The sequence below is a fragment of the Ahaetulla prasina genome, chromosome 2, assembly GCF_028640845.1.
Source record: "Ahaetulla prasina isolate Xishuangbanna chromosome 2, ASM2864084v1, whole genome shotgun sequence".
NCBI classification, from domain to species: Eukaryota; Metazoa; Chordata; class Lepidosauria; order Squamata; family Colubridae; genus Ahaetulla; species Ahaetulla prasina.
In genome coordinates, this window is record NC_080540.1 from 194,324,401 (window position 1) to 194,350,672 (window position 26,272).

General features: G+C 40.4%; 1 protein-coding gene across 1 annotated transcript in view; it reads right to left on the minus strand.

Moving 5' to 3' along the window:
- LOC131190160 (rap1 GTPase-activating protein 1-like) overlaps positions 1-9,171 on the minus strand; it is a 69,395-nt gene extending 60,224 nt beyond the window's left edge. Inside the window, exon 1 of the mRNA XM_058167199.1 lies at positions 8,974-9,171. Within this exon, the coding sequence (XP_058023182.1) occupies positions 8,974-9,017 (44 nt within the window). The 5' untranslated portion in view covers positions 9,018-9,171. The remainder of the gene's footprint in view (positions 1-8,973) is intronic.
- Between the last annotated feature and the right edge of the window lie 17,101 nt (positions 9,172-26,272).

Here is a 26,272-nt window from a genome sequence, read left to right on the forward strand (position 1 = left end):
TCCACACCGGCCACCCCAATGAAGCTATCAAGTGCTGTCCCGGTGTTTGGAAGCCGACGGGTCTGGATGGGGAGAAACAGGCTCAAGCTCAATCCTTCCAAGACAGAGTGGCTGTGGATGCCGGCATCCCGCACAGTCAGCTGAGTCCTCGGCTGACTGTTGGGGCGAGTCACTGGCCCCGATGGAGAGGGTGCGCAATCTGGGCGTTCTCCTGGATGAACGGCTGTCTTTTGAAGATCATTTGACGGCCGCTCCAGGAGAGCTTTCCACCAGGTTCGCCTGGTGCGCCAGTTGCGCCTTTCTAGACCGGGATGCCTTATGCACGGTCACTCACGCCCTCGTGACGTCTCGCCTGGATTATTGCAATGCTCTCTACATGGGGCTCCCCTTGAGGGGCATCCGGAGGCTCCAGTTAGTTCAGAATGCAGCTGCGCGGGTGATAGAGGGAGCCCCTCGTGGCTCCTGTGTTACACCTATCCTGCGCAGACTGCACTGGCTACCTGTGGCCTTCCAGGTGCGCTTCAAGGTGCTGGTGACAATCTTTAAAGTGCTCCATGGCATAGGGCCGGGCTATTTACGGGACCGCCTACTGCTACCAAATACCTCTCACCGACCCGTGCGCTCTCACAGAGAGGGACTCCTCAGGGTGCCGTCAGCTAGGCAGTGCCGTCTGGCGACACCCAGGGGAAGGGCCTTCTCTGTGGGGGCTCCCACCCTCTGGAACGAACTCCCTCCAGGACTTCGCCAACTTCCGGACCTCCGAACCTTTCGTCGCGAGCTTAAAACACACTTATTTATCTGCGCGGGACTGGATTAGATTTTAAAGTTATGGGTTTTAAGGGGTTTTTATTATTTATACTATTTTAAATTTGGGCAATAGAATAAGTTTTTTAATTGTTGTTTTTTAATCTGTATTTATATGTATTTTAACTGCCTGTGAACCGCCCTGAGTCCTTAGGGAGATAGGGCGGTATATAAATTTGAAAAATAAATAAATAAAATAAATAAATAAATAAATAAGCTTAGGAACTGGCCTGATTGTAGTTCAGACAGTGCCTAGACTGTATTTTTATAAAATCCATTGAGAGAAATATACATAATTCTTTTCAAGGAAAGGTTATAACTATTAATGAGCAGGAAGAGAAGGTTTTTTAAATGATACCTAGCCAAAGCACAGCACTAAAATAAAGAAACCCTAGGTAAATTCCCCTAATCATCACAGGCATACTTTTATTAATGCGTCTCACACAAGCATTCAACACTGAATATGGTTTCAGAGACAAAAGCCATTCACAATGAGTAGTCAAACAGAAGCATGTTTAAAAACCAAGAGCAGAGCTTTTACAGGCTATACATGCAATCACAAATCATCCTTGCCAATCCATTGTTGCATCCCTGCTTGCATTCTGGTTTATTTATTATTTATTAGACACAAATCACCTTTCATTCAGGAGTTTAAGCAGCTGTATATGCTACCTATTCCCATTTCCTCTACACAGTAACAACTCAGTGAGATTAGTTAGGCTGAGAGAGAATTACTGCCTCCCATGCCACCCAGGAAGCTTCTATAGCTGAGGACGGACTTGGACTTAAGTCTCCCTAATGCCAGTGTTACCCCTTAAGCACTATCTCTCCCTCCCATTATTGGAGTCATATAAAGGTGTCCCTGCAGGTTTAACCAGTTGTGACCAACTTAAGGGGGCTATGCTCATCTCCATTTCTTAACTCAGAAGTCTGGAGCCTTTCTTAAGCCAGTGATGTCTAGAGATGTTTCCACGGTCTTGTGGCCAGCATGTCATTACCCCTGACTAAGACCTTTTATATATTATCCTGTCTGCCACTTCAGCTTTCTATTATAGCTGCCTTTTCCCTTTCTGGCAAAGCAATTTTTGGGGAGTCCTTAATAGTGCCACTGAATGAGAAATCGTTGGACTCACATACATCAAAAAGTTTCAGCCAATCTCAGAAGGTCTCAACAAGCGCAAGGGGCTTTAATATGCTACAATAATTAACTGATAATCTAATCTGTTGCACATGTAACCTGTGTCTGCATAATCCCTCTTTCTTCCCCCCACCTCATCCCCATTTAAATCCTACATCGGTCTAGCCACCCTATGCATCTGATGAAGTGAGCTGCAAATTGTGAATGCTGGTGCCTTTTAATAAAATGTGTCAGAAAAGGTGCTGCCAGACTCTTGATTTTTCACATTCCAGTTCAGGTGCCCAGGACTCTGACTTGCTGCAGTGACAATTACTTCTCCACCTCTTCTTCCACACAAGTATTTGCATGGATGGGATGTACAAGAAAGTATAATTAGAAAGAGAAATCCTGAAGAATCATATTAGGGCCATTCATAAATAAGAGAGGAGAATGCTATGAATAAAAAATAGTATCCTCCTGGAATGATGCCCCAAAAGATGTGTGATGTGGAAGTTCTACAAATAATAATTTGACCTGATTTAACTTTTTACCACACAAAAAATCCTACTCGGATATAGAAAGGCCCCCTATTCGTATATGTGAAATATGTGTTTTCTATGCATACAAAAATACAATACAACAGTATAGAAGTTCTTATAATAAATGGCAAAATACTTGACAGAGTAGAACAAAAGACCATCTACTCCAATGTTCTGTACCCCAGCAGCTGACACGTACATCCACAAAATTCAGAATTAGGACATAATAGCAATAGCCTTCTTTCTTTGATTTATGTGTTAATTTATCTTGCTATCCTTAGCAACAGAGCCCTATGTTTGGTCTCCAACAGCTGGTATTTTAAGATAGGCTGTTTTTGATTCTAGACTAATTTACCAGATTAGTAGCCAAAGAAAGTCCTGTCGTCCATGAAGTGGTCTTCTTTTACAACCATCTTTGAAGGCAGGTAACAAAATTTCCATAGTTTTTTTCCCCTCTTAATGCCTGCCTACCTTTTGGTAGTACAGGTAGTCCTCGATATATGACCACAATTGAGCCCAAAATTTCTGTTAAGTGAATTTTTCTCCATTTTATGACCTTTCTTGCCTCAGTTGTTAAGCGAATCACCTCAGTTGATAAGTTAGTAACCTCATTGTTAAGTTAATCTGGCTTTCCCATTGGTCGCAGAAGTTCACAAAGGGTGATCACATGATCTTGGGACCCAGCAATGGTCATAAATAGGAATTAGTTGCCAAACATCTGAATTTTGATGAACTGATCATAGGGATGCTAAAAAGGTCATTGTGGAAAAGAGTAATAAGTCATTTTTTCAGTGCTGTTGTAACTTTGAACGGTCACTAAACAAACTTGTAATTTAAGAACTACCTGTACTTTGCAGACATCTGCCTTAACAGGACACAGCCGCTGAATTATTTACAGATGACAAGCTCTCTCTATCCCAAAAGGCACAAGATAGCAACCAGCAAGTATTTCTCTACTCCAAAGTGGCAGGCATTACTTGTAGCTGGTAGAATAGGAATGTTAAGTATCATTTATCAAAGCAGTAAAAAGACTCATCCAGTACTATAATAAGAATTGCTTTGTGTATAAGCCATTTGCACGGAGAAGGTCAGGATATATGTTTCGCTGCTCCAGATGCATTTTGGTCTGGATTATCTCCAGCTGCAGGCTGCTATAAACTCTGTCTGGAATTCAGTGACTAAGCTGTCATTTAGTTATGCGGAGAGCTTACCTGCATAAATAGCAGTATTATATAAAGAGTATTATTATGCAGTATTATGCAAATTTTCTATAATTAGCAGTATTATGTAAATTCTCTATTATTAGCAGTATTATGTACATTCTCAGATTCTGCTACGTTCTTTGGTCCTGAATAAGACTGAAAAACTTGAATAAGACTGAAATACTTGACCAGGCTGTGCCAAATACCAAGGCCATAAAACCAAAAATCAGGGTTGATGCCACCCAGTTGACAAATGCAAACAACTTCACATACTTGGGAAGCATCTTCTTGAGTGGTGGCTCTCTGAACAAAGAAAGTGATTCCAGCACTAGAATAGAATAGAATAGAATAGAATAGAATAGAATAGAATAGAATAGAATAGAATAGAATAGAATTTATTGGCCAAGTGTGATTGGACACACAAGGAATTTGTCTTGGTGCATATGCTCTCAGTGTACCCAAAAGAAAAAATACCTTCATCAAGGTACAACATTTGCAACACAAATGATGGTCATAGGGTACAATTTAACACTTTATGATACAACACTTAATGATAATCATAGGGTACAAATAAGCAATCAGGAACAATCAATATCAATATAAATCGTAAGGATTACCAGCAACAAAGTTACAGTCATACAGTCATAAGTGGAAAGAGATTGGTGATGGGAACATGAGAAGATTAATAGTAGTGCAGATTTAGTAAATAGTTTGACAGTGTTGAGGGAATTATTTGTTTAGCAGAGTGATGGCCTTTGGGAAAAAACTGTTCTTGTGTCTAGTTGTTCTGGTGTGCAAGAACAACTATATAGCGTCATTTTGAGGGTAGGAGTTGAAACAGTTTATGTCCAGGATGTGAGGGATCTGTAAATATTTTCATGGCCCTCTGTATGACTGTAACTTTGTTGCTTGTATCCTTACGATTTATATTGATATTGATTGGTTCCTGATTGCTTTTTTGTTCCTTATGATTATCATTAAATGTTGTACCTTAGTATTCTTGATTATCTTTTATGTACACTGAGAGCATATGCATCAAGACAAATTCCTTGTGTGTCCAATCACACTTGGCCAATAAAAAAATTCTACTCTATTCTATTCTGTTCTGTTCTGTTCTGTTCTGTTCTGTTCTGTTCTACTCTACTCTACTCTACTCTACTTGAGTGCTCAATTACACAATGTCCGTACCTTCACAAACCTCAAAGTCTAGAGAATTGTGGTTATCCCTTCTCTCCTCTATAGATGTGAATTCTGTTATCAATGACACATCAAACAACTGGAGAAATTTCACATGGGTGCTCTCAGCTCCATCCTTGACATTTGATGGCAAGACCTTGTCTCCAACCTAGAGGTTCTGGGTCACACAAAGTCCACCAGCATTGAGTCCCTTATTATCAGAGCCAAGATGTGGTGGATGGCACATGTCATCCAATGAATGACCACTGTATATCTCCCCAATTGTTGTATAATGTGCTGGAGGCTGGAAAGAGATATTCATTCACCCAGGCTTTTACAAAGATACTGTGAAGGAAACTAACGCCACTGTGACATTCGGCTAAGCTGCTAAGGGAACCAGATGCTGTTGGTCAGCTCTGTGCTATGAAGCCTCCTTTTGTCAGCTTTGAAGAAAGGTGCTGACAAAAAACTAATAGAAAACTGTGAACTGCGTCACAGAACATTATCCACAGTTACTGCAACAATGGCTTTTCAGTGCCCCCATTGTGTTACATTCTGCATTTCAGACCGGGAATGCAAAGGCCAGTTCGGAGGAGGAGTTGGAATCGGGACTGTCTGATGGGAATGGCATGCCTCCCTTGGCATGTTTGGAGAGGCCAAGGGCTGAGGACAATGCTGTCCGAGGACCCTCAGGCATTGGGAGAAGTGGTTGACTGGATGGAGAGCTGCCTGCCTAACAGACACAGGGGAGGATGGGCTGCTGATAGGCAGTGGGGCTGGTAGGCAGCAGATCCCCTCTGATGAGGGACAGCTGCCTCCCCCACTCAATCCAAGGGCATGGAGAGCTGAGAATAGGCAAACTCAGAGAAGGGCTGTGAGGCTACTCAAAAGACGGTCGCCCCACCCCTCCTCACAAGGAACACCTGGAGTGGATTGATTGAAGGAGAAGCCGTGGGGAGTTAGTCTTTGCCAGGAACAATTGTTTGTTTTGACTTACCCTTCCCCAGCTTTGACTCATGCCTTTTGCTTTGCCTAGCCTTGAAGATTGCCTTTTGTCTTGTACCTTTGCCCTTGCCTTGAGAAGTGCTTTTGCTTTCTGCCTTTCTGTGAGAATTGCTTTTTGCTTTGTACCTTGGCTTTGCCCTGAAGACTGTCTTTTGTCTTGTGCCTTGACTTTGCCTTGAGAACTATAGTTTACCTCATGGACTCACTTAGTCAGGTGGACTGGACTTGGGACCCTGGACCTTGCACTGTGAGTGTGCTCCTACTCTGTGGACTTTCTTTGTTACATACGGGGTGTTGTTGGGGGACTGAGGGTGGCTGCTTTCAGGATAGTGTGGGGTGGAGCCTTAGCAGTAGTTGGAGGTCCATTTGTTGGAACACTTACTTAAAGCAATAAAGGACCACTTGGATCATAACAATATCCACAGATGAACTACATAACAACAATTCTTCTTTGAATCTGAAGGACTACCTATACGTAAAGAGGAAGCAGCTCTACCTTCACATCAGTTTCTCACAGATAATCATGTAAAAGGGCAAGGCAGACTTTGCACAGCAAGGAGCAATTACTGCTTCCAATAAACCCACTTTTAGACTTTCCTAGAAGAGCCTGATCCAGAGTGTGCTTCTAGAACAAATGTGCATTAGAGGAAAAAATTACCTCATCATGGCTCATTCACATAGCTAAACCATTTGTGTCCAATGCAAATTAAAGTGTTCACTGTAAGCTTTGTAATGTAGATATAAAGCAGCTAGAAAATCAAATAAGAACAGCTGGGTTACCTGAAGTTGCCTATTGCAAATCTAATTCTGCAACATCTCAACAATTACCAGAATAATCTACTTCAAACTAAAAATGTTAGTTTCCTGAGGACAAGAAATAATGGGAACTGAATATGGATTGATCAAAAAGAAAGGATAGGATCAACAGCCAGAGGCCAATAATAAAACTCTAGTTGAGTAGCCACTAAAATGTATTAGCTTTTAAAATCTTCCAACAGTGGGATATTTGACTGGTACCACAGAATAATGGCTATCTGGCAAATTTCAATAGCAATAAAAAAGAAGAACATTTGCAGGAGAAGGCAGCTTGGTGTCCTCCAGTGGTTTTGGCATTCAGTTTCCATCAACTACATTCAGCATGATCAGACAGTGACCAGGGACTATTTATAATCCAAAACCTCTGGAAGACACAAAGTTCAGACCCTGAACATTTCTATAGCATATTTGACTGCTCAAAGTGATCATAATAACGCATTGTCCCCTTTCTGCAAGGAGCTCCAAAATCCAGACACAAACATGCAGGAATGACTGAGATTTTAATAAAACAAGAATATTTGAAAGAAGTCCCACTAGTTCATTCAAGTATTGTTCCCACGATTCTGTACGAAAACCTTCATATATCCATTATATTTCCAAACAGTTTCTAGCAGAACAATGAATAATAAAGTTGAAAGGATCCTTGGAGATCTTCTAGTCCAACTTCCTGCTGAAACAGGATACTCTAGACCATATCAGCCAAATGGCTATCCAATCTCTTTTTAAAAACCTCCAGTGATGGAGTACCCACAACTTCTAAAGGCAAGCCGTTCCACTGGTTAATTGCTCTCACTGTCAGGAAATGTTTCCTTAGTTCTAGGTTGGATCTCTCCTTGACAAGTTTCCATTTGTTGCTTCTTGTTCTGCCTTCAGAATAGGTTGACTCCATTTTCTGCGTGGCAGCCCCCTAGATACTGGAAGACTGCTACCATGTCATTCCTAATCCTTCTCTTCATTAGACTAGACATGTCCAGTTCCTGCAACTGTTCTTCATATGTTGTAGCCTCCAGTCCACTCTCAGCATTAGAAATCAAAATAAATTGGACAGCCCTTCCATCTTCCACAAATCTTCTCTAGTAAGAAAATGAAAGGAAATAATGGGGCTAGACCCTTCCCTTATAATAATAATCCAAAGTAAAGAGAACAGTTCAATATTAAGAGGACTTGCCTAAAGCTATATTTTGGATTTGTGGCTAAAGCAAGATTTCAAATGATGTCAGCCATTGCACTCTTGACTTTTAAGAATAAAAAAATGAGTGCAAGGGAGGACTGTCATTCCCTCATATTTGGGGGAATGATAGTCTTCTGCATGGGGATTTTTGTATTTTTGGGCACTTCCCAATTGAGAATGCAGATTTCTAAGTTGTTCAGAGGCTACAGGAACACAGAAGCCTTCTATACATAGACAGTGAGTGCACCAAACTGGTGATGGATGCAGAGGAATGGCAGAAGTACTTCCACTTCCCACCTTGCATACTTATTGATGTTCTCCTCCAAGGAGTGGGGCAAGGGGGACACACGACAAAACAAGTGATAAAATATTTTGCTTCTATTGACTTGCGGTAGACTGTGAGGGCAGAAATGATTCCTAATTGCTCTTAGCCTGCAGTGCTTTCCTTTGCCAATAAAAGCAAAACTCCCATCTTCTCTGGACTAATTGACACGAGGCGCTTTAATTTACAGTTTATAAAAATAAGTATCCTATTAATATTAATATTAAATAACTGAAAACACATTTGGTTACCTTCTCTGGGTTAATTTATATTGATACTCTGGGCTTCTAAGCATACCATTAGGTCTTTATGAAAATATAAACGGAATGAAATCCTTCACTTTAGCCTTCCATCTCCAGTCTAATTCACAACTGAAGACTACAAAGTCCTTCTGTATCTACACATTTTAAAGGTAATGCTTTATGAACAATCAAATTTAGCCATTTCTACATTTCCAGAACTATGTAGGCCAACTCTCCATAATCTGGTTCCTTCCAGACTTACTGGGATAGCAACTCCAAGAACTCCAAGCAACATTAGCAACAGCTAGCAATTTTGGAAGCTTCATTTCCAATATCTCTGGAGAGAACCAAGTTGGGAAAGGGAGAAAGAGAACCTGAGGTAAAAGCATTCTGAAATAATGAAGCATACTCCTCTTCCTCACCAAGGTATACAAAGCCATACTTCTCTTGCAAGTGGCTCCAGATTCTCATTTGTGCTAAAAGCACATGGCAACCTTTATTTCCCTGGAATAAACATGGAGAGAGATAACACAACTTGAAGGAACGTAGAGTAAAGCCATTGTTGATCTAGATACATACCCTCCATAGGTCCCAAAGGTCAAACTACGCTTCCAAGAAAACATGCTCTCTTCTTGCAGGCTCTTCTGTGCCTGTTGAGGCTTTGTTGGTTTCCTGCATGTAGGCTTTGTTCTTTCTGTGCAGTATGCACTGGCCAGCCTGTCTCCAGAGGACACAACTGCTATCCCCAAATCACTTCCTCCCTGGAAGTTAAATGGCTACTGCCTTTCTTTCCTGAGACACACTTCAAATGAGAAAAAGAAGAGCCTATTCTGCGCAAGAGCAGGAAACTCCTGGGGAGACACTGCAGGTTACCAGGAATGTGAGCGAGTGAGCAAGCAACCACAGAGAAAACGAGAGAGGAGGGGCTTCATGTAAAAGAAAATAATAGGAGAACTGAATGAAATAAACATAAAAGAAGAAAGTGAAAATACATTTTAAAGCATAGCATATCCTCTATAGAAGTTCTCTAATCTTGATCCCTACCATGTTTATTATTTTATGGTTTACATGCCACAAAAATACACAGAGAGATTTCTGGTATATCATGCAAAATAGATCTTTAGATGTTACAGGGATAACATTTGCAAGGAAGCAAAGGTAGGAATGAAGGAAGAAATATAATAGTGTAATATATGTATTCAATCTTTATTGAAGAAGGAAAAAATGATCCTCTTTCTGAGAATGTATGTGGAATTTTTAAGGAATAGCCCACATGTTTCAATGGTGCTAACAATGCAGAGGTACAGTATAATTCCATTTAGCTGTCTCAGGTCACATCCTGATCAATAATCTTTAATAGATTATTTTTCTCCTAAATAAATGAAAAGAATTAAATAAATATAAATTATTTTTCTTCTGACCCATACCTACATCAGGTATAACTAGGTCTTCAAATCTATTTTTCCTACCTTGAACTACTAAAATAAGAGAAAATCTTTATGTAAAATTCTCCTTATGCAGGATGAGAATCTACTCATATCCTAGAAGTTCTGTAAGTAGAGGTCTTTGCTAAAATAGTTCTTTGGCCAGTGTTATTAATATTGCCTGCTTCTATCTTCAAGAACATTAAGATAGATGGGATTAGGGTTCTAAAGCAGACTTGTTGCTAATATTTTGTTCATATTAATATTTTGAATCATGCTCTTCTATATCAGGAATTAACCTAAACCATTTCACTAGATAAAAATATATAAAAAGAAATAATACAAAATAATGTCAGAAGCAGAAAAAACAGAAATTCTATTCTCTTAGTCACTTTATGCAGTAATATCTCAAGCAGAATTACTCCAAACTTATTTATTATACCAATTTTTTGTATGAAAGCTCAGGATGAAATACATGAAAGTATCATCTTTACTTTATCTTCACAACAGTAATTTTTGTTAATAGGCTCGACAGAGGGATAGAGTTGGTTATATATCATGTGCTAAGCCTTAATGTGGTCATTTTAAAATTCTGACTTGTTGCGTTATGTAGATTTGCCAATTCAAGAACTTTTGGCCCTAAATGTATTTAGGACTCTAAAGATAAATGGAACTAAACCATGAAACTGTGAGGTAGCCAATTCCTGTAAATGTGTGTGTGTGTGTATTCATTCTCTTAATGAAGGTTTGGGGCTTATCTTTAATTATTATGTTTTTTTCAGATTTTTTTCCTGCTGTGCTTTCTGTTTTATTGATATTACCCTTAGGCCCTTGCAAAAAGTAAAAGGAACAAAAATACATAATTAAAATACAAGCAACCAAAATCAAATTTGCAGCAGTCATTTAACAGCAAGAGAAGCATGTCAAAATGGCTTTTCTCTGCCAGATAGCCAGGGTAACCTCATTTAGACATGAATGATCCAAAAGTAGTAAGTTATAGGACATTCTAAATACATTTTGCTTGGCTTTATCTGAATTTAATGCAAAGCATGTCACACTGTATAGCACTCTATTGTTTAATGTTTAATATTTAATAATATATTAAGACTTTTAACACTGATGAGAAACATCCTGCCAGATTAAAGGCAATAAATTATTGTCTAAAAGTACGCAAAAGGTTCTTTTATATAAGTCCTTCTCTCATACCATAATCTTAAAAAAACCCCAATCACCATTATTTGGGGTAAGTTTATTCTAAACATAAATATTGGAAGGAAAACTAAAAGAACAAGATATAAAGATCTTTAAAAGGTCAAAATTGCAGAGGAAAATATAGATGTTAAATTTAATCTGAAAAATATAATTCTCTCCAGTGCACATATCCCACCAAGCTATATTGTGTTAATGGTTTAGGCTTAGCATATTATGGAGTCCAGCTATTGTGGTTCATTTAAAATACGCTGCTTAAAACAAACTATACTTAGCATGAGGTAAATTTTACTTTGCTGAGTACTATAAAACCCATGGGACAAATTGTTCTCTCTGTTTTAAACAATCTATACTTAATAAACTATCAGTTTTGAAAGTAGCCCTTGAAATAATGTTATAATAAAATGTTGGTGTCACCCTATTAACAATTTCTGGCCAAATTGTTTGGCAAGAAGCACTAATTTGAAGCTTGGTGTGAAGTTAGCTTATGAATCCTGGCTTTCTGATCCCATGGCTTTGTCAAAAAACCAGAAAGACAAATTTCCTCCTATATAACTTCACCATTATTTCTGAATATAGAATCTTGACTCTCTGTTTAAAAGATTGCACTCTTTTCCCAGACTCTCCAACAATATTGTTCTGAGGTTCAGCACCACTTTGAGGGCAATGAACAATTGAGAATCTCGCTTCCAAATCCCAAACTACATGTTTCATCAGTGCAAGAACATCCCTATTTTACAGATGAGAAACTAGGAGTTTCTGCTATCCTCATTTTATCTCAAAGGTACTTTTTCAAAAGGCAACTGGGCTATTTTTTCCCCTTTGAGGAACAAGAACAAAATGTTTTGTTTCTTATCCAAGAAACTTCACCAGTTGTGATGGGATGGTGGTGGTGAATAGAAAGAAAGATACTGACAGGAGATTGGATATTGGGGGGATGGAAAGATAGATTCTTCAGACCGGATTTTTGGGTGTGTGTGTGAAGGAAGGATTGTATTTCTTTGCAGTCATCTGGTCATTAGCACTCTCCCTAAGAGCTCTTGAGCCATGTGGAGGTTTATCTTTGACCTGTCACCTGAATCAAAGTACAATTGGTTGTGAAATCTTCTTGGGACTGCTGTAAGGGGCTGTGTTGTAGATAGGAGATAGGTGGTGTCTTATTCCTCCCTCTCTGTTGAGAGAGGGCTGCTCCATGTTAATATAAATGCCCTTTTTTACCCCTCTTTCAAACCAATGATCTTCTCTATCCAAAATGTGGACTTTGTTGCCTTTGCTGTGGACTTCCATCCCCTCCACCTGCCATTTTTAATTCTGAACATTTTAATGCTATAAAGCACGTATGGACCAAAAGTTGTAGGCGTGGAATTGGGGGAAGAACAGACAAGTCTCCATTCTGAGCAATAAATAGTAGTAAAAGACTCAAAGTCCTGAAAAGGAGCAAGGGGCTAGAACTGTATTCCAAATTTTGTTTCAAGTCTTTATGTATACTAATTTTGCAAGAAGAATAGTGTTCCCCTCTCTTCTTTGGGGAAGCGGTTATATTATAACCTTGAATTATAGACGATTTCCCCTTCCCTACACACCTTTCCTCCCCCCCAAAAGTGGATAACAATCCTTACAATTTCCTATATGGGAATTGAAATTCAACTAACTTAGAGAATGTCAGACTGGAGAAGGCTGTAAAACCCATTTTGCTTGGCTGATTGCTTGCAAAATTAAGCAACATATATTTCCAGATTGGAAGTCACAAATGTATAAGATATATAATATCTTTCAGAAAAGAAGGCAGGTTTCAGATCAAGTCACTTTTCTGTATACATTAGGTATTACAATATTTATGGATTGTAAGGCAGCTTCCATGCAAAAATATAATGGGAGAAGTTTCATTTCAAGTCTCAAGTGCTGCTTTTAATAAGAATGAGAATGATTTTTGGCTATTAACAAATAGAATCATCCTGATTTAGATAATAAAATTATTCTACATTGTTCATAAGTGATTCTGATAAAAGAAGCTTTTATCTTAACTTCAATGGCATTTTCAAGTTTTATTTTACATGCAAAAAAGGAAAGAGACAAAAATAGCCTTATATCACATCATACAATACAATACAATTGTTCACATACAATAGTTTGTGTAATATAAAAAGATGGGAATCAGAATAATAAATTGTCTAAACAGTCTTCAAATTAAGATTCTTACCAATAAAACTCTTGTTTAAGTATAGAAAGAGAGGTATATCTTTCAGCCCACTATATAACTGAAAGGAAATGGATGTCTTTTCAATTTTGTAATATCAGGTTTTCACTATTATAAATACATGCAGTATCTATTTTCATTCTTCTCCTGTTGGTTTCCAAACCATTGTTATATAATTCAAAAGAACATCAGTATTTATATGTGTCTGCATGTTTCCCAAAACAAAACGAATGTGCTAAATATCTTCTATCCAAAAGAGAACCATCACAGTATATAACTATGCTCTTCACAGCTAATAACTGAAGTTAATAACTTCATAAGTTATTAAATCTTTCAGTTACTTCTTCAAAACACATATAAGTCTATTCTCCCTCCTCTCCTCTCCAACAATCATTTTAGGTTTTTAGATTTATGTCCTGTCTTTCCTCTCAAACTGATACAAAAAATGGAGTCCATGGGACACATCATACCTATAGCATCACTTGTTCTTCCCAGCTCACACCGAGGAGGGGTGGCATATATCTCGCAAAGGGGGGAGCTTATGAAACAGTTGTATATCTTCCAAATACTTAAGGCATTCATATATCAGCCTTTAAAACTTCTAAACCTCCACATTGGTTCACAGATTTGCCCATTGTGCAGCCCTCAACAAAACTTTGTGTGGTCCTCAAGATGACCTTCTGCTCTTCTGCTTTAGAAGTTTAAGGCATCAGGCACTATATATGCTTTTGCAATTGATCTTCACAAAACAATCTTGTAAAGTAGGCTGAGCTAAAAGAAAGTTCCAAATTTAGCCCAATATATATCTGAAACTGGCTTTTGTAAATAAAAAGACAGGATTTTCCTCTTCTGTGATCAGATGAGTTATGATACTGGTTATTCATCTCAGGAGTTTATTGACATTGTAAAAATTTGCCACTTGGTAGCAAAAAGTTATAATAATAAAAATGTTTACTGTTCACTGTGTTCTTGACTATGGGCAGAATCAAAGTGATGCCTGGGGCAGTTATCTGGGATGTCTTCCTGCCTGTAGATGCCAATGAAGTGGCTAGAATGTTCTCTGACATGACTTCTGTCACCTGCCATCCACGTCCATCAAGTCTCTCTCTGTGTGCATCTGGCTATCCAGTCTTTTCTTGAAAACCTCCAGTAATGGAGCATCCACAACTTCTAGAGACAAGCTGTTCCACTGATTAATTCTCAGAGAAAAGATGGTCTGGGAGATAATCAATGGAGGAGATGATGCTAGTCCTTGAAATAGACATTAGTATGCCATCTCCTCAAAATACTATCATTCCTGGATCCAGCTATTTTAAACCATTATTTCCCCATTCACACCCTTCCCTTATTAGACTTCTCATGGTTAATTGATATCACTGACCACAATTTCCTTCTGGACCATCTACAAGAGTTGGGAGTTGGAGGCGCTATTTCAAAGTGGGTGGGGTGGGGAAGACAGGTTGGTCTAATGGGGGCTCACTTGCAAAGTGCCTCAGAGTTCTCTTCTCCCTGATTTTTTTTGTTTTTAATATTCATTTTTTTTTAAAAAGTAGCAAAACACCTAAATATACTGAAAAAGAATGCACAGTTAAATGAGATGCTGTGCAAACTTAATGAAACAAAACAAAAAAGACTTTTAAAAACTCAAACTACTATATATCTATATATCTTATATATTAAACATAGCAATAGTTACCAATTTACTAATACACTACTATAATATAATTAATGTAAAAATATTAGTGAAAAATACCACAAAGTCTCTGCTATAGTAGAATATATTTTTTCATCTTTTGATTAGTAAAAAAAATATTCCCTTTTCTAAAACAAATAAGCCTTTCCTTAATCTCTGGAATAATAATGACTTTTCCAGTTTCTCAATATAATTATTTTAATCATCTCCCATGCTTTATAGAATCATAATTTCCAATAAACAGTCAAAGCTTTGGTATATAATTCAACATCATGTTAACTTCTTAAAATTTAAATATTTTCCTTTGAATCCACATATGTACATTAAAATACTATTCCAAAAAATATCCAATTACCTGCCCATATAATATGTGTTAATGAATTTTCAGTGTTTTAAGTCACATCCTTTGCGGTGTCAAATATACTCTGAATACAATTTGTGATGAATCAACTTGAATCTCAAATCTATAGATATCTTTTAAGGGACATGAAGCCATTGATTAGGTTGACTGGATTAGGTTTTAAAGTAATTGGTTTTAAGGGTTTTTTTATTATTTATACTGTTTTTAATGATTTGGGCTTTAGAATAAGTTTTTTAATTGTCGTTTTAATCTGTATTTATATGTATTTTAACTGCCTGTGAACCGACCTGAGTCCTTAGGGAGATAGGGCGGTATATAAATATGAAAAATAAATAAAAATAAATAAATAAATTGATGATGTATTTCTGGAGACTTTAGTTCTTTAGTCCATATTTGAAATATACTAAAAATGTCCACTTTAAAAATATTATTGAGCTTCTGATGGAGGTATGTTATAAGTTTTACTTCTCTCATTGAGTCCATGTAAGAAAGCAACTCAGATGCCTCTGAAGATGCCACAGTACCAGGCCCATATTGGTTCATTAGAACATGCTTAAATTGAAGATGTTCATCTCTTTCTGGCCAGTATGGAACTCGAAATTCTGGGATTAGTGCATTGCATTCTAATTGGGACTGCCCTTGAAGACTACTAAAAAATGACTGTTGATGCAAAATGTAACAGCCTGCCTTGGCTGTTCATATTCTGAGTACAATTCAAAGTGCCAATTTTAACCAATACAGCCCTATATGAATTTGCTCCTGAGTACCTTCAGGACCAACTTCATCATATAGAATTGATCAATAGTGTGTCCTCTCCAACAAATCATATTAATACTTCCCCACTTTTGCGAGATTAAGAGGGCAGGACAGTAGATTCTCATAGAAAGTAGATTCTTTTATACTTGCTTTAAGGAAGGTTTTCTGGAAGGTAGTGAAAATAGGTCTTCCAGAAAACATCTGAAAGATAATAGATTAGTACTGTCTGCATTACTAGGTATTGCTTTGGTCTGGATTTATGTGCTTTTACTGATGTCACCCATCAGGAGTGTGTGCAGGTTGTGATATTATGCAAAACAAATAAATATATGCTGAATATGCTGGGGAGAAAACTATGTCCCTATTCCTTAAATGAAAAATAAATCTTGATCTTGCATATCTGAACATGAAATAATTCCTCTCTATAATTAGGACATTTAAAGGCAAAAAAAGCAGGACTACATTACTACAAGGGAAAATTTGTGGAACTCTGTTTTGGGACACTCTCTGTATAAAAGAATAAGACCTATCTTAGATTTCCCTTAGTTCCATTAAAAATGGAAATGGAAATACTCCAAGCTGAAAGAAAAATACAGCAATAACACTTTTTGGTTTAGAATATGTCAGATGCTAGCATCTCTGGCATCAGATGTTAGTTTTCCAAAAGCAATTACAAACTCCTCCAGATTGGCTAACTGGACTCAGATTTACTAATCCAATCATGTTTCCCCTTTAAAATCACTTGTCAACATTCAGTTGAAATAAGGTAGAATTTAGTCTGCTGCCAAATTGGAATTTAAGTGCATACTGGGAGATTTTTATTTTTGGTGCAGTGATTTATAAGCAAACATTTAAAAAGCAGCTTGATATAAAACTAAAGTTTTAGCATAGTTATTCTTAAATTCACTGGCCTAGGTTTTCATGGAAAACAGTTTTTTCACTGTCAGTGTTCCAAGAGGTATCCTCTTTTGTTCCTGGTGGATGTTACAACATTTTTAATTTGTATGTGCAGTAAAGAGATAAGAGAAAACACTCCATATCTTTTACCAGGTTATCTTCAAATATGTCAGAGTAGGTTTCCCTATCGTTGATGAAAGGGCACAGTTTAGACTGCATGAGTAGATCAAACAAACTGATGTGCCATCCATCAGTTAAATAAATGACATCAAGATTGTACAAGCCTGATGTGAAGTAGAAGAAAACAGAGCCATAGTCACTGAGATACCAGCTTAAAGCTTTCTTTATCACCCAGAGAATACATTTTCCAACTCAAGGTAACAATGATGTTTGATGAAATAGAACCCTCTTGACAAAAACTTATGCCACAATGAATCTGTTAGTCCTTAAAATGCCACAGAACACACATACAGATACATGCACACTCTCTTCTGTTTTTGCTGCAACAGATCAGTATATCTCAAACACAAATGCAAACATCTGCTCCATGCAGAGCAGCAGAACCAAGATATGAATATGATCATCTCTTTTTAACGCATGAAAATGGAAGCAAGACCTCCTCAATCATACCAAATATAAATAATGCCTCCTAGACAAGATGCAGTTGGAGCAATCAGAGCCCCTTTTGGTTCACCATTGCTTCCTAAATACCTCAAAGACCAATGTAGCTGACCAGTAGGCACAGACACAAATGGCAACCAATCCTGAATTGCATTTCTTCTCAGGCTGGTGAGTTTTGGGATAGTTTTTGCCAAAATATAAATTCCTTTCTTATTTTATACCTGCTCAGGAACATTCTTAACAACAAAATCCTTCTTAAATTCCACAGATAAGCCTTACCAATGAAAGCATATGCTGGATCTAAACTATTGCGTTCCTGCACATACAACGATCATAATTATTGGTGCAAGAAATCAAGATCTATTAGCCAAGGATCGCAAAGATGCTGTCTTCCAATACTGTCCTTTCAACAATAGCAATGACAGGCAGCAGTTCAAGAGGGGCATCAAGTTGCAGTCCCAAGGAACAACTCTTGCAGCATTTTCTGCCTGCAATGTTTTAAACTGCCCCAGAAGAAAGGATATGGGAGAAGTGGTAACTCTTTTGGACCATCTCTCTTTCCTCCTCTTCCTTCCCCACCCACCAGCTCCACCTGGGGAGGGATGTGATTTGCGCTCAACTTAGGGCTCAGCCCAGCCGAAACATCTCTCAGTCCAGGTATTCATTCACTCATTTAATTTTTTTTTTTAAGAGAGGAGTCCGAATATCTCAGCCCTTCTCATTAAATGGTCACGAAGGGGTACACTGCTTCTGAAGATGGAGGCTCGACTTATCTGTCACGGTTAAGAGTCATAGCCGGCTCTCCCCCCTCCTCCTCCTCCTCCTCCGTGCCTCCTTCCCTTTTCCCCGCGCCTCCTTAATTAGCCTGGCAGGAGAGGCGCCACGCGGCGGCCGAGCTCCCCTACCTGCGCTCAGTTCTCTCATCGCCGGCGAGCAGGCAAGCGGACGGCGGCAACGACGCAGGGAGCCCGGCGCCCGGCTGCTCCTCCGCATTTGCTAGCTCTCCCCTTCGCAGCCCAGCCTATCAATTATTCAAGTAGGTTGCGGCGTCCTTTTCTCCTCCCCTTCCGCTGCCGCGACTCCACCTGCAGGCGGCAGCCGCTTTTCGGCTGAGGGCGATTTGGCGGAGAAGGGGAAAGGGGCGCGGGGACGCCGGGAGGGCGGACTGGTCGGCTGTGCCCTCTCGAGGAGATGCGGCTCAGAGAAGGAGATGAGGGACGCGGCGCTAATTTGAGCCCACTTACAACGGCCAGGGCAGTTTTCTGTGTACCCCAACTAGCAATTTTGCTGGTTTTAAATTAATGTCTTGAACTCTCTCAAAATCAGGCTCGTGATCTCTGAACGGCGGCCCAATCTGAGTAGGATTTTGGGGTATTTTTTTTACTTTAACGTGTGTATGGGGTGGTGATGGGTAATGGTGAAGAAAGCAAAACCTGTCTAACCTAGTTTGTCTCAGTCCAGACAATCAGCAGGGGTGTCTAGTCAGTCTGATCCTGTCTGTGCTTCCTTGAAGCCAGATTCCACCAGTTCACCATCTTTGGAGAAAGTCCCCTGGTTTTCTATTGCTAAGCCACAGAATGAAACACCAGAACCCGAAGTCTTGTGTGACCTTGGCTGTACATTTTCCAAGCTTGCAAATAGCAACCTGTCCCTCTAGAAGCAGGAAGCTAAATAGAAATCTTCAGTGAAGAAAAGCGGTGATCAATATCTCAGTGTTTGGTTTCAGTAAAGATTTTCTGTTAATTTCCCCTTTTCCAAGGTGAATGGGAGACAGAAGTTTCAATTCACATGCAGATTAATTCCTTTTACTGTAAAATAATCTAGAAAAAAAGTGGTTTGATTTATGCTGGGAAATTTCATGGCTTGGGATGGGACTTCGGCTGGCCTGAGCTCTGTCATGGAGACAAAAACCAACATTGGCTAAGTTTTTGTGCTGTGTTAGGCTGTGATTGTTTTAACCATGTTTTTTGTAGTCAGATTCACACAAAATGCTGAACTATGTACTGTGATGCAAACCATAATGGGCTGGGTTTGCACATCCACTAAATCAAAGGCCATCCCATTTTTACTCAGAACAATGTATAAGTCCATCTGTGTCTCAAAAGTATTGATCATTCCCACTCATGATCTTTGAGGAATATCCTCAAGTAAGTTCACCTGCTATCTTCCTCCTTTTAGCAAATGCAAATTCCCCTCTCTTTTCAGGAACTTCCATAATTCATTCTGAAGTCACCATCTGAAATTAATCATAGCATCTATTAAATAGCAAAGGAGTAGATTACTTCAGAATTGGGCGAGAAAAGGGAAATGAGTGGGTGGTATCAATCACTCAATAAATGGGCTTGGTTGTAGGGAAATTTAAACTTGTATTAATTTTTGAGACATGACATCCTATACAGCAGTGGGATTCAAATCCCAGTGCTACTGGTTTGCTATCGGTAGTGTGTGGGTGCTCGCTTTGCAAGTGCGTGGCGCTTCTGCACATGCACAGAGCATTTTTAATGATGTCTGGGTGGGTGGGCGGAGCCTCCCACCACCGCAACTACTAGTTCGCTCAAACCGGAGCGAATTGGGAGCAACCGACCACTGATCCTATATTTATTTGAGGGTTGACAAGAGTCTTTATTTGTTTCCCACTTGAAAAATGGCAGAAAACTAACCTTTCATTTTTCAAGAATCCTAGGATAAGTGAGAGAGAGGCAGACAGTCTGATGTAGTCATGCAGACAACAGACTAGAAACTTGAGAGATTGTGAATTCTATCTTATCTTAAGTATAATTCAACTGGGTAAACTTGGGTCAGTCTTTCTTTCTCAACCTTAGGAAGCAGGCAGTGACAAACCACTTTTGAAATCTTGACAAAAAAATGCAGGGATTTGTCTAGGGCATTCATCAGAATCAACACTGATTTGAAGACACACACACACACACACACACACACACACACACACACACACACACACATAAAAGGGTGGGGGCTGCACAAATGGATGACCGGGGCCTCCTGCTGCCCCATCCTTGAGTTGATAGGATGAAAGTGGAATTCTATTCTAAGGTTAAACCAAACCATAGGGGGCTGGGAGAAAAAGCATGTCATTTTATGATAGAAAAAAAATTGGTGAACATGACTCTTATGTGTGTAAGGTAAAGGTAAAGGTTCCCCTCACACATATGTGCTAGTCGTTGCCGATTCTAGGGGGTGGTGCCCATCTCTGTTTCAAAGCTGAAGAGCCAGCGTTGTCTGAAGACATCTCCATGGTCATGTGGCCGGCATGACTCAACGCCAAAGGTGCATGGAACGTTGTTACCTTCCCACCAAGGGGGTCCCTATTTTTTCTACTTGCATTTTTACGTGCTTTCGAAACTGCTAGGTTGGCAGAAGCTGGGACAAGTAACGGGAGCTCAACCCGTTACACGGCAGCACTAGGGATTCGAACCGCCAAGCTGCCGACCTTTCGATTGACAAGCTCAATGTCCTAGCCCCTGAGCCACCGCGTCCCTCTTATGTGTCTACAGGAACCTAAACCTTAGAATTTAGGGACCAAGTAAGACTTGATAGCAGCAGATTTGGTTTTATTATTTCAAATGTTCTATAGGGATGGGGTTTGTTTTAAGGATCCCAAGAAGCACATTGATAGCTGGGTCTTCGTCCTTCTGTGGCTCTGCTTTTCAGTAGCCCTTTCTCCTCTTTTTCCCTTCCTCAAGTGGAGGAGTTTGTCCTTCTTTACTCCTTAAATTGGTCTCTTCTTCCGGTGTGATCACAGATAGGCTTAACCACCACAATGTTCAAATCTGGTCTGGCTCTTGCACTGAAATATCTGCAAACTCATCTCTTCATGAAATATATTTGTAGCAAACAACATCTGGCTATCAATTGCTATTGATCATATTTAATTTGCAGAGAAAAACTGCCAGAAGCAATTTGTGGCCTGGATTATGCTTCTATTATTATAGAAAGCCAACTAGAGGAGCTTTTCAGCGGTGCAACTGAGCTCTTGTATCTGAAGGGAGTTTCAGGCACATAAAAGAAAGCCATGTATGAATCTCTCGGCCAGATATACCAAATGCAACTATTAACGTAAAGAGGGCCATCCAAGACATTTTGCTCCATTGGGGGAAAAGTTTCACCCCACTCCAGCCCCTTGTCATGTACAGAAATTAGCCAGATCCCCCCACCCCCACCCCACTACCTCAGGACAAGCAGTCTCTGGTAGACAAGTCCCAGAATCCTCCCAATTAGCTAGCATAGCCATTAATGAGAATTCTGGGGGTTGAAATCCATTCACCTAGACTGAAGTTGTTTTTCAGGTTAAGGCTGCTTAGCATGTTTAGGTAGGGCTGCTTAGCATGTTTACTCAGTCTGTAGCTTTTCTAAACTGCCTTGTGCCTGTATTATGGTCCGCCAGCAGCCTGTGGAGCTGGCAATGGAGTCAGACAGCAATGAGGCTGAGGAAGAACATGGGCCAGTCCTGGAGGCTGGGGAATGCCCGGATGAGGGCTCTGCGTCAGAGGCAGAGGTGGGGCCAGAGCCATCAGGGAGTGATGTGTGGACTCCAGAGTGTTGTGACTCCAGCCCCTGGACCTGGCCCCATTCCCGAAAGTGACTCAGAAAATGAGGGGGAACGGCCAGTAAGGCTTACCTCGGAAGCACCGATTCCTTTGGTTCGGCTCCAGGAGTCAGAACCAGATCAGTTGGAGGACGTAATGAGGTCATCATCCCCTGATTCCTCCCTTCGCCAGGCTACGCCTTCAGATCCAGCTGATAATAATAATCAAGCTTGGCTTGACCCGCACTTCAGAAGATTAGAGAGGCGGCATCATCAAAAGGAAGGGTGGGGCTAAGGATATATAAGGAGCTTTGGGACTGCTCTCACTCCACGGGAAGCAAAAGTTTAGCTGAACCGTTTCAAAAAGAGCTGAAAGTCTTGCTACGTGAGTCATTTGTTTGAACTTTGGCAGGCAGCTGCGATTTCTCTGCCAGGACTGATCAGAGCTGTGAATCCGCTGGCTGAAGGCCAGCTCGTGGGTCTGAAGTGGGGAAGGAGACGGAACACAGAGCCTCCAGATGCTGACAGTAGTGAGGCAGAGGAACAGGAGGAGCCCATTCCTAATGCACACATGAGAAGAGCTGCCAGAAGGCAAGAGCAGCTCAAGCAAAGAGGACGACTCGGGAGTAAGGCCAAGAGATGATTGGCCCCTCCCAAAAGGCTTAAAAGATCAGCAATGGTGTTTGGGCTCTGCTGGAAAACAACGTTCGTTGATAGCTTGTCTTGTTGCATTTGTATTGGTGTCTTCTAAACGTTTGTCAAGAAAGGCCTTTGGCAGTTTGTCTAATTGGACCAAGGTTGGTGATAGGACTGAGGAATTGTGTTGGGAGGAATTTGCTTTAGTTTAGTTGAACTACACTGAGACTGAGTTAATTCTCAGCTGTTACAATAAAGTTTGTTTGTTTTTACACTGACTGAGTTTCCTACTACCTACTTGGGCCTCGGTCATAACAGCCTGGCAGTTTGGGTTCTTGGTGAGAAGAAAAGGTAACTCAGATTAACATTAAGCAATCTGGGGGAAAGGAACATTGATTCAAGAAGATGGAAAATAAGTTTTTATTCTGTCATACCCACCAGAATTTTCTGCCCAAGGTAGCCAGTTCTTTATGCGGAATAGCGAACTTGCCCAGCTCAAGCAGATGCTGATCTCCTTCAGATTGCACTGAGCAGGTGAACAATGCTCTCCAGTTGTTCCATCTCTTGCATAACTTAATATTGCATCTGGTATTTAATGGATTACTTTAGGTTTTATTGCTCAACATTAGATATTCTAAAGGAAGGAGAGGCTGCTTTTCTGCTCAGTTTATTAGAACACTGACTCTTCAAGGCAGTTCTGTTGAAATGGATGCCATCATTGTCTGGTTGTGCTCCCACACAACAGCTGCAACGATTGCAAGAGTAGCTAAATATCAGAGACAACAGCAATGGCTACTGCCTTTCTCCTGTCTCTCTCCTGGGGTAGACAAGAATGGAAGTGATTCTGTGCAAAGCTATGGCTCAGGGGTGTCAAACTCATGGCATCATCATGTGATATATCGGGACTTTTTTCCCCTTTGCTAAACCGGGCATGGGGGTGGCCAGCGCATGATGCATCCGACCCACGGGACGGAGTTTGACAGCTCTGCTGTAGCTCAATATAAAATGCAGTGGGCTTGAGTCCCTCCAAAGGTTAATAGGGCAGTACAATAAAAGCTCAGATGCTGACCTCAAAATACCTGGCACAGTTTTCTACATATTATCCAGCCACACAATGTACTTCACTTTGTTGCTTTCCCCTTAGTAGCTGGAAGTTCATGTCCATACTTCCTGTCCCACTGCTATGATATCAACTGGATTATAGGTACTCCTCAACTTACAACCACAATAGAGGCCAGAATTTATGTTGCTAAGTGAGAAATTTGTTAAATGAGTTTTGTCCCATTTTATGACTTTTCTTGTGACATTTTTTAAGCAAATCACTGTAGTTGTTAAATTACTAACACAGTTGTTAAGTGAATCAGATGTTCCCATTGACTTTGCTTGTCAAAAGGCTGCAAAAGTTGGTCATGTAACTCTGGGACACTGTAACCATCATAAATATGAATCAGTTGTCAAGCATCCAAATGTAAATCGCGTGACCATGGTCAACAGTCATAAGTGTGAAAAATGGCCCTAAGTCACTTTTTCAGTGCTGTTGTAACTTTGAACAGTCACTAAGTGAACTGTTGTAAGTTGAGGACTACCTGGTTTTCCAGGAATTCTTCCAACATGAGCTGCAGAGTGTGTGCTGTGTCTCTGGGAAACCCACATCCCTCCACTTCCTTCAATCCTACCACCATCCCAAACAGTGCTGCCATCCCAAATAGTTCTACAACAATAATAATAATAACAACAGAGTTGGAAGGGACCTTGGAGGCCTTCTAGTCCAACCCCCTGCTCAGGCAGGAAACCCTACACCATCTCAGACAGATGATTATCCAACATTTTCTTAAAAATTTCCAGTGTTTGAGCATTCACAACTTCTGCAGGCGTTCCACTTATTATTATTATTATTACTATTTATTAGATTTTTATACCGCCTTTCTCCCGAAGGACTCAGGGCGGTTTACAGCCAAAGATAAGAACACAAGCAATATACAATTAAGACAAAATTAAAAAAACTTATTAAATAATTGGCCGAAATTTAAAACATTTAAAATCTGAAAACCCTTAAAATTCATCTAGAGATTTAAAATTTGAAAATTTAAAATTTAAGCCAGCCCCGCGCGAGTAAATAAATACATTTTCAGCTCGCGGCGAAAGGTCTGAAGATCAGGTACTTGGCGCAAGCCAGGGGGAAGTTCGTTCCAGAGGGTAGGAGCCCCCACAGAGAAGGATCTTCCCCTGGGGGCCGCCAGCCGACATTACTTGGCGGACGGCACCCTGAGAAGTCCCTCTCTGTGTGAGCGTACGGGTCGGTGGGAGACGTGAGGTAACAGTAGGCGGTCCCATAAGTACCCAGGCCCCAAGCCATGGAGCGCTTTAAAGGTAGTAACCAAAACCTTAAAGTGCACCCGAAAGACCACAGGCAGCCAGTGCAGCCTGCGCAGGAGTGGTGTTACATGGGAGCCACGTGCGGCTCCCTCTATCACCCGCGCAACTGCATTCTGAACTAACTGAAGCCTCTGAGTGCACTTCAAGGGGAGCCCCATGTAGAGAGCATTGCAATAATCCAAGCGAGAGGTAACAAGAGCATGAGTGACCGTGCATAAGGCATCCCAATCAAGGAAGGGGTGCAACTGCCGAACCAGGCGAACCTGGTGAAAAGCTCTCCTGGAGACTGCCGTCAAATGATCTTCAAACGACAGCCATCCATCCAGGAGAACACCCAAGTTGCGCACCCTTTCCATTGGGGCCAATGACTCGCCCCCAACAGTCAGCTGCGGCTGCAGCTGACTGTATCGGGGTGCCGGCATCCACAGCCACTCCGTCTTGGAGGGATTGAGCTTGAGCCTGTTTCTCCCCATCCAGACCCGTATGGCTTCCAAGCACCGGGACAGCACTTCAACAGCTTTTGTTCTAATTGTTCTAACTGTCAGGAAATTTCTCCTTAGTTCTAAGTTGCTTCTTTCCTTGATCAGTTTCCACCCATTGCTTCTTGTTCTACCCTCAGGTGCTTTGGAGAACAGCCCAACTCCCTCTTCTTTGTGGCAACCCCTGAGATATTGGAACACTGCTATCATGTCTCCCCTAGTCCTTCTTTTTATTAAACTAGACATACCCAGTTCCTGCAACCTTTCTTCATATGTTTTAGCCTCCAGTCCCCTAATCATCTTTGTTGCTCTTCTCTGCACTCTTTCTAGAGTCTCAGCATCTTTTTTACATCGCGGCGACTAAAACTGGATGCAATATTCCAAGTGTGGCCTTATCAAGGCATTATAAAGTGGCACTAACACGTCACATGATCTTGATTCTATCTCTCTGTTTATGCAGCCCAGAACTGTGTTGGCTTTTTTAGCAGCTGCTGCACACTGCTGGCTCATATTTTATTATGTGCGTTTTATTGCACGTAAAACAATATTTTAGGGCAGCCCTAGTTAGGGCATTAGGGAATTGGCTGAAGCAATTGAGGGTGTCCTTCAGGGTTAACATAGCATCATCAAAATACTTGAAATGGTTGTCTGAAGATTTGGAGTGTGTAGGTGACCCAACGATA